We start from the raw sequence: 8,355 nt of genomic DNA, 5'->3' as shown, positions 1-8,355 counted from the left end.
TGACAAAGGGGAAAGAGCAGGAGCTTAAGACGATAACATTACAACGTGCATGCATAAGCACACATAGCGTACATACCAACTTCAAATTAATACTATAACACGTTACAACTTGAATCTCATAAATCTGAATAGCTGTCTGCAACATCACACTGTCTTTTGGTTTCGATCACCTGGGCAAACTCACCCTTTCAGAAGTTCACTAATAAAAAATCAGCATGTTGTTCAGAAGAAAGTAAATTCTATTGTAAGCCAATCAATCTGACGTAGCAAGGGCTGATTGCAACACATCTTCCAGGTATTTTTCAGCAGCAGCATACTGCCTTTTCTTGTCCTCAATTGCTAAGGCAGCTAAAGCTTTATCCTGCACGAACAAAAATAAAATAACGGTAATACTGCGCACTTCTTTAGAGCACATTCCCTCATTGCAAGGACAAGGATATGGAAACTAGGGCCCCAAGTCCAAAACATTCTAGACAAAGATGACGACCAAAATTGAACTTTGAACATAGACCATCTGAATTAACAATGTTACCTATATTATGACTTGTCAATAAGGATGCAAGTTTTACATAACAAGCAGTGCCAAGCAGGGTACCACCAAAATGTTAAGACACGTGGAAAAAGTGCGTCTACTTATGTGTTTGATGAGATTAAATGCACATCAAATATAAATTCTGTTCATTTATTTATATCAAAACCATAAACAATCTTGAGAGAGAAATATACAAAAATACTATGTGAAGCTTCACTACAAAGATCCATAGAAACCTCATATATTTACAATTACTATTTTACTCTTGTAGCTTTACATGAAGACATGATGGGCGATGAACAGACAAGAGGATCCATTACCAAAGAGTCTGATATAGGAAATAAAGACCAAGTATAATGGAGAAGAAATTTTGATATGTATATAGAAAACATTAACACCAAAGCACAATAGTGCTCCAATGCCAACCATGATAACATATTACCGGAGGTAGGTCCTGGTAGCTCCTCAAAGTATCTAAGATGGGTTTGGTCTTCTTCTCTAAGTCCTTCCTGTGTTCGGCCATTTCAACCAACACCCCATGATTAATTTCAGGTGTGTAGCCCACACGATTCAGTAATGCCTGTCAAACAAGATTAAGCATAAATGAAACGCAGAAAGAATTCATGCAAGCAACATATAGGTGATAATTAGATAGCCAAAATCTTGATAAATTAACAATGAGTGAGAAAACAAGAATAGCTACATCCTTGTAGCTTTATATGCAGTACTTTATTATTTAAATTCCAATATATGCAAAAGTGCAATATTCACCAAGGAAAATGATTCTTCTACTAAAATGATCTAATGATAAATTGTCCAAGACTATGAACTAGTACCTCAGCTAATGATTTTTCAGCTTTAAAACAGAATCCGTACAATAATTCTATTCCAACTCTGCCTATATATGAAGTTCTAAGTCTCCTGTTCAATCCATTTTATTTATAATTTCGAATAGTAATAAAAAGTCATTTTATACATTGAATGTCCTGTCTATATGGTTGATAAACTTTAACCCTACCACTCAAATCAAACCATGCATATCCAGTTAAATTTCATCCACTTACGGCAAAGGCAGCTTCTCTTTCCACCCATTTTTGTCCCTTTTAACTGATAAATAGCATGTTCATCTCAGAAGAACCAACAGCTTAAATTTCTGTAACTAGTTTTGCATCTTAATGCATCCCTGAAAATAAAATACAAAGGATACCCTGTAGTTGTTATACTATTGCATGTACTGTCGCTCCTTTGACGCCATAACACCCAAGTTCGTCTTCCAATTTTCCATTTGAGCATCACATGGAGCCACATCATCTTCTAGTTGTGCTAATGTCCTATATGAAAATATCAATTTCTTCTCAATAACATCAAATAGACTCAAACGAAGGGCTAAATTTAGGTGGTAAACGTACAAATTCTTTACCTTTTCAAATAGGTTAACCTAGCTATTGCTTTTCGAGTATACTCAAGAAGAGTTTTGGACTCTTTGTGCACTTTAGCCCTCTTCTCATCTACCCCAGTCTTTCAAAGAAATATCACCCATTGCTACAAGAAAACTAGATCCATTTTGTTTCTTCCTCGTTAGGTTCCAAATATAATACATGGAAATCAACATGAATTACGGAAGTTTTCAAATTGTAAATTGAAAGCTAATGTCCTATATGAAAATATCAATTTCTTCTCAATAACCATATGCTAAAGACAAATTCTCCCTAAGCCATATAATACATGGAAATCAACATGAATTACGGAAGTTTCAAAATTGTAAATTGAAAGCAACCCAACTACTAAGTTCGGTGTCTCAAATATTCAACAAATTAGCAACGTTTGCCAGAACTTGCGCCGATGCAACCACATTTGACGGCAAACTCTCCTGCGCTAATCCTACGTTCTCCAATATCTCTCTAATTCGTGCAGCTATAAGAGATTTCAATTTTAGGAAGAACAAGATGAAATTGTTTGAATTTGAGAATTTCAATTCAATTTAGAAAGAAAAAAAACAAATTAGGACCTTGAGAACGGTATTCGGCGGCTTTCTGGCGAAAATCGTTGGCAACAATGTTGGCAGCTTGAGTCTTTGCCTGCGAGACGGTAGCCAGATTGTACAAATGAGCAATGCTTCGCGGAGTGTATTCGAAATCAGGGACTTCTTTCCCGGCGGCATCGAACTGAGCCAGAATAATAAACAAAAACGGTGGGAGATGGAAGGAGAAATTTTGAGGACAGAATAGGAGAGGGTCGGGTAGGGAGGGAGGGTAAAACAGAGAGCAGGGGACGGAAGGCGGACGTAATAGGTATTACAGGGATTTGGGAAGGGATTACAAAAGCAGCAAAAAAGGGATTAGGTCGGGATTGGTTTACGCCCGTAATGCCTATTACAGCGAACCAAACGCCGGATTAGAGGCGTCATGTAATACGCGCGTATTCGGCCTGTATTGTATTAGGTAATACACTGAACCAAACATATCCTATAAGTTCCATTTTATTTTTCAAATTTTCATTTTGTTTTTTGTTTTTTCTTGTTTTACCAATCCATTTTCAAGAACGATAGAGAAGAGCATTCAATTCAAATCCCAAATCCTTCACTACAACACCAATATTTTCTTAAACCCATTTCTCGAATCCACCATTTCTCTTCAAACTTTCAATTGTTCATGGAAATCTCCCATTTTCACTATTTCTTCTGTTCTTTCACCCAAAACCCAGATCCAAAAACCAATTATTTGCGCGAAAAATAAGCAAAAGAAGAAATGGGTCTCACGGATCAACTAAGCTCGCACTTGAGTTGGTCTCAATTTTGGCTTCGAATCTCAAGATCTTACTTCAACCGTTGGATCTGATCATTCAAGTTTTAGTTGTTGCATATGAATGAGGGCTTAAGTTTTTGAACGACTTCAAGGAAGTAATATTTAAATGATGGAAAAAACCAACAACTCGAAGAATAAACGACAAGAAAATTTTAGGGTTCTTAGTAATTTTAAGGTATTGTATTCTTTGCTTGTTTAGGAAAGAGATAAGTAGTGATTTGCTTTTTGGGATGTTAGGGTTCATCTTTTTTGTGTTTGCACTGATAAGGTGTGGATAATGGGGTTTAAAGCTTGTGCTTTGGGGGTTTTGTTGTGATGGGATTTTGTAGGTTTGGGGTTAAGGAGGAATGAAACAATGAAATGGATTAGAGAAATTAGGATTGCTTCATCTTCTTCAGTGATGAAGACTGTAAAGAGAGGCAAAAGAAGAAGGCAAATGGGCATTTTAAGATGCAAATGGGTTTTTGACAGAAGAAAGAAAATTAAGAAATGAAAATAAAAAGGGAAAGAAGACGGAAATTAAGAAGAAAAGAAAAAGAAAAATGAGGTATAAGAGGATGTCAGGTGATTGGCCAATACTGTCACGGCAGGAAAAAATTAACTATAGATAAGTTATTAAACTATTCCCTTAGTTATTAAAATATAAATAATTTTTTTGTCGTTTAATTAAAAAATATATAAATTAATTATTAAATTATTTAAAATTTTTAATTTAAGTTAGAGATTAAAGAAAAAATTATTTAAATTTTTATTCGTAAATTCGTGGTGATAAAAGTTGTTTCATACAAAAAATTAATTATAGAAGATGAAAATTTTTTTTAAATGAAATTTTTTTTAATTGATACGAGTAGTATGAATAGAAAAAACTATATAACATCTATTTTAATAATAAGGTGACTTAAATGAAAAATTTTTAAATTATTTAATAATTAAATTATAATTTTTTTAGTTAAGTGGTGAAATAAAAAATTAACCATAATTTAGTGAATTATGAGGCAGTTTATCCTTAAAAAAGAAAGTGTGCGAAACCAAACACGGCATAACAGAGAGTGGACCCTACAAAATGGAATCTGAGATTAGCGCTATCCTTTCATGCTATCCACAAGATAGAATATATAACCAAAATAAAATCACAACTTACAGCAAACCACCTTCACAGTAGACACGTAGCCACCCCTCCGCCACCGGCTGGCGAAGGAATTTATCGGAGAAATTGGAGGAATTCATCGAAGTAATTCAGTTCAAACAAAATGTCGTACTCAGTCTCTCTATCTTCTCCCATTCATTTCCACACTAACTCTAGATTCTTCTCTACATTCCCTCCAAAACTTCCTAACAAACTGAAAACAACCGTAACAACCACCACAGTCGCGGCCATTCCACCCTTATCCACCGCTACATCGGTTACCGACCTCTCCGTTTTGGATAGCACCACTGTTGCTCTCATAGGTGGAGGTTCAGTCGCTGCCTTAGCAGCGGTTCTCTCCTTCACTGACCCGGAACGCCGACGTCGTCTTCAGGCGGAAGAAGTCGGTGGGGGCGATAAAGAAGTCGTTAGGAATTACTTCAATAATTCTGGTTTCCAAAGGTGGAAGAAGATTTATGGAGAGACCGATGATGTGAATAAAGTCCAGCTTGATATTAGGTTAGGGCATTCCAAAACCGTTGAAAATGTGATGAAAATGTTGACCGATGATGGCTCACTGAATGGCGTCACTGTTTGCGATGCTGGTTGTGGCACCGGTTGTCTCTCCATTCCTTTAGCTAAAGAAGGTGCCGTTGTTTCCGCCAGCGATATTTCCGCCGCCATGGTGGCCGAGGCTGAGAAGCAGGTTAGTTAGTTATTCCTCTCTACCATTATTGTTGGGATAATTGAAGTTTAAGTAATGAATGCTTAGTGAATGATCCGATTTAAGTGTTTATTTCAACAAATGAATGAAATTTTTTTTTTACATTTCTTAGATTCAATTGTAATGAACTGTGCTTTGTTGATTGGATAATTGAATCTTAAGTAATGAATGCTTATTGAATGATCCAATTTAAATGTTTATTTCAACAAATGATTAAAATTTTATCCATTTCTCAGATTCAATTGCAATGAACTGTGCTTTGTTGATTGGGAATTAGAAGCTTGAATTATGTGATATTATGATTTCAGGCGAAAGAGCAGTTAACAGCTGGGAATGGTGATATTGCGCCAGTTACGCCAAAATTTGAAGTGAAGGATTTGGAGAGTTTAGATGGGAAATATGATACTGTGGTGTGTTTAGATGTTTTAATACATTATCCGCAGAATAAAGCTGACGGAATGATCGCACACCTTGCTTCACTTGCCGAAAACCGATTAATTTTGAGCTTTGCACCGAAGACATTTTATTACGATCTGTTGAAGAGGATCGGTGAATTATTTCCAGGGCCATCTAAAGCAACGAGGGCATATCTTCATGCCGAGGCAGATGTAGAAAGGGCACTAAATAGGGTTGGATGGAAAATAAGAAAGAGAGGGCTAATCACTACACAGTTCTACTTTGCAAGACTTGTCGAGGCTGTCCCTGCATAGTTAGACCAGGAGGAAAGGTTAGATTTTATTTCCATTTTCTTTTACCTATTCGGCATAAAAATGTCCGGAATGTTTCTAAGCACTGAATTTTCTTGTATGCTCATTACTATATATATCTGCTTATGTGCTTAATTGTATATTAGATGTCCTTGTATCTAAATTCCAATACTTGTTAACAATTCTTTTTTATCAGATCTAGTGACTAATCTTTGTTCATTTGATGTTGTCTGCATAATCGTGTCAGAATATTGCATAATTTTCCGAATGTCATGGTAAAATGTTTTCCTTCTTTGTGCCCTTTTTCTTGAGCTCGATGTACAGTTCTGCGAGAACAATATGTTAAACTTTTCTAATTTTTTCATTGTCAAATTGAAGAAGATATGTGAGAAAGTCTTAACAGGTTTCCAGGTTATGTTGCTATCCGTTCTGTTCGAAAGCTTTTTACTTTCCTCTTGGTCTCTTTACAATACTAGAACTTGAGATGGTTTTGATAATCATAAAGCTTAAGAAAATGTATATAGGCGATTTTAATCGGTTGTAATCCTGAACATTTCTCTAATTATCGTTTTCATTGCATTGTCTCCTGAACCGTGGGCTTTTTTACGTTCCCCTGTTCTTGCCTTCCCTAATACTCTTTCCCCTTTGCTTCACTGTGTTGTGTGAAGCTAAATCTCTTATCTTAGTTTTCACTTTTTGAGGGCAGCCACCAAGTTATCTGCTTGATCCTTCCTTAGGTCCCTATCTAGTTGGTAGTTTATGTTTTGAGCTTCAGAACTTGGAATGTTACTCTTTGTTTCGATAACCTTTTTCTAGTTAATGCCCTCACTTGCATCAATTGACAACCGCCTCAGCTTCGGTCCGTCCTTAGCTTCACCTGTCCGGTCGAAGAGAGACAGTAGTTCATTCTTTGTTTGTTCCAAGCTCTTCCCAAGAATGAAAATTATGAAGTTGGTTTATGTTAAAGTTACCCTTAAAGGAATGTTAGGACATTTAAATACAAATCAGACCTAATCTACAACATTATAAATTTAACCACTGAAACTTTGGATTATGAAATTAGTTACACTGCATCTAATATTTTCATGAAATCAGTAAGAAGATTACTCCATCTTTTCTGGTATTGAACCGAATCTGACCTGGCCAACACTGTGTTGGTTATAGTATGAAGAAACTGAATCCTACTGAAGTTCGTCCTGTTCTGATGCCGACATTGACGATGGTTCACTCCTTGCTCGTACTCTATTCTTTACCATAAGCATTTTTGGCATTAGTGGCATGAAATGTTTGTTCCGTTGTTTCACCGAGTAAACAACTTTGCATTCTCATGCATGTTAATTGATTCAGATTATGGCTGAGCAAGAAAAACCGAAAAATTGAAAACTGACTCGAACCGATACGAAATGCAAGTTTAAGAATCGCGATTATTCAAAACCAAATCTTGTTCTATTTTTTACTTATATATAATTAATTTTAAATTTTTATGATATGAAAATGAATATTTTATATTTAAAATGGTGAAAATATTTTAAAAATTCTTGACAAATTATTTTTCTTTTTAAAAATATTTACGAAAAAGATTTTGAAATTTTATAAAATAATACTCAAAAGCCACAAAGCAAAGCATATTTTATCAAAATAAGTCTAAAAATTTAAAATAAAAAATTAATATGAAAAAAATTAAGAACTGAACAAGAAGAAGTCTAATTATAATAAACTATTAAAAAATTTAAAAAAAATTCAATCTAACCAATTTAATATCACTCTAATTTAGTGCTAATTGGCATCAGAGGTGGATTTTCAAGAGTAGAAAATAGCAGCTATCTTGTGGGTGAAATTAAGCTTTGAATGGATGCTGTGGTAGGATCCGATCCAAATGTACCATTTCATGAATATACTTAATTAAAAAAAATCAAACGGGCAAAAGATTATACCATGTCTACAAATGTAAAACACAAATATATATAAAATAAAACTGTATTGAGATGGATTTCAGGCTAATCTCAAACATCATCAGCGATAATAATTGAAGCTATGTGCTGATACCTTTAGTTTTCAAAGTTCAATCCATGTACTCCTCTCCTAATTTGTACTATATCAACGAAAATAAGCTAATATTTTACAAAATTTTAACAATCATTATGATTTTTTACTGAGAGATCTATAAAACAAGGCTGTCGTAATCAAATTGGACTAGTTGGACTTGAGCTCGGGAATTAGCTGATATATCGATACAAATAAAGGGGTTGAACCGATTTTTGAGTGTATCATTTGGAATCAATTAGATCAGGACAATAATAAGTTGAATCAAATTTATAATTTGAATATACATTTTTATAAAATTGTAATAATTTATTTAATTAAAATTAGGTAAGAAATTGAACCGGAAATTGATAGTCTGACCGGTTTGACAAACTATTCGATTTTTAAAACCATACTATAAAGGCAGCCCATGATGGAGC

The 8,355-nt window shown here is 34.7% G+C and overlaps 2 protein-coding genes across 4 annotated transcripts; one reads left to right on the top strand and one right to left on the bottom strand.

Annotated features, from left to right (window-relative positions):
• On the bottom strand, positions 1 to 3,811 carry LOC121232021 (AUGMIN subunit 1-like). Of its 3 annotated transcripts, none has more exons than XM_041117346.1 (4): positions 1,953 to 2,062; positions 1,597 to 1,863; positions 975 to 1,112; positions 1 to 361 (listed from the first exon to the last, which is right to left on the bottom strand). In XM_041117346.1, exons 3-4 carry the CDS (start codon positions 1,053 to 1,055, stop codon positions 254 to 256), a joined length of 189 nt encoding a protein of 62 aa, XP_040973280.1. In that variant the 5' UTR covers positions 1,056 to 1,112; positions 1,597 to 1,863; positions 1,953 to 2,062; the 3' UTR covers positions 1 to 253. The 3 variants fall into 3 exon arrangements, with proteins under 3 accessions (XP_040973280.1, XP_040973281.1, XP_040973279.1); XM_041117347.1 differs by having other exon boundaries at positions 1,740 to 1,863; XM_041117345.1 differs by lacking the exons at positions 1,597 to 1,863; positions 1,953 to 2,062 and adding an exon at positions 2,541 to 3,811.
• A 597-nt stretch (positions 3,812 to 4,408) lies between these two features.
• On the top strand, positions 4,409 to 6,112 carry LOC107953584 (magnesium protoporphyrin IX methyltransferase, chloroplastic). Its single transcript, XM_041117344.1, has 2 exons — positions 4,409 to 5,168; positions 5,495 to 6,112. Exons 1-2 carry the CDS (start codon positions 4,587 to 4,589, stop codon positions 5,894 to 5,896), a joined length of 984 nt encoding a protein of 327 aa, XP_040973278.1. The 5' UTR covers positions 4,409 to 4,586; the 3' UTR covers positions 5,897 to 6,112.
• The last annotated feature ends 2,243 nt before the right edge of the window (positions 6,113 to 8,355 follow it).

This window comes from Gossypium hirsutum, chromosome A07, assembly GCF_007990345.1.
Source record: "Gossypium hirsutum isolate 1008001.06 chromosome A07, Gossypium_hirsutum_v2.1, whole genome shotgun sequence".
Classification (NCBI taxonomy): Eukaryota; Viridiplantae; Streptophyta; class Magnoliopsida; order Malvales; family Malvaceae; genus Gossypium; species Gossypium hirsutum.
Note: the sequence above shows the minus strand (reverse complement) of the source record. Positions and strands in the feature narration are given on the sequence as shown.

Coding starts and splice junctions, on each gene's coding strand:
- LOC107953584 (XM_041117344.1), top strand. CDS start 4,587: ATGTCGTACTCAGTCTCTCTATCTTCTCCCATTCATTTCCACACTAAC. Junction 5,169..5,494: donor TGGCCGAGGCTGAGAAGCAG/GTTAGTTAGTTA, acceptor TTATGATTTCAG/GCGAAAGAGCAGTTAACAGC.
- LOC121232021 (XM_041117345.1), bottom strand. CDS start 2,693: ATGCCGCCGGGAAAGAAGTCCCTGATTTCGAATACACTCCGCGAAGCA. Junction 1,113..2,540: donor CGCCGAATACCGTTCTCAAG/GTCCTAATTTGT, acceptor CTTGTTTGACAG/GCATTACTGAATCGTGTGGG. Junction 362..974: donor GCTACCAGGACCTACCTCCG/GTAATATGTTAT, acceptor TTGTTCGTGCAG/GATAAAGCTTTAGCTGCCTT.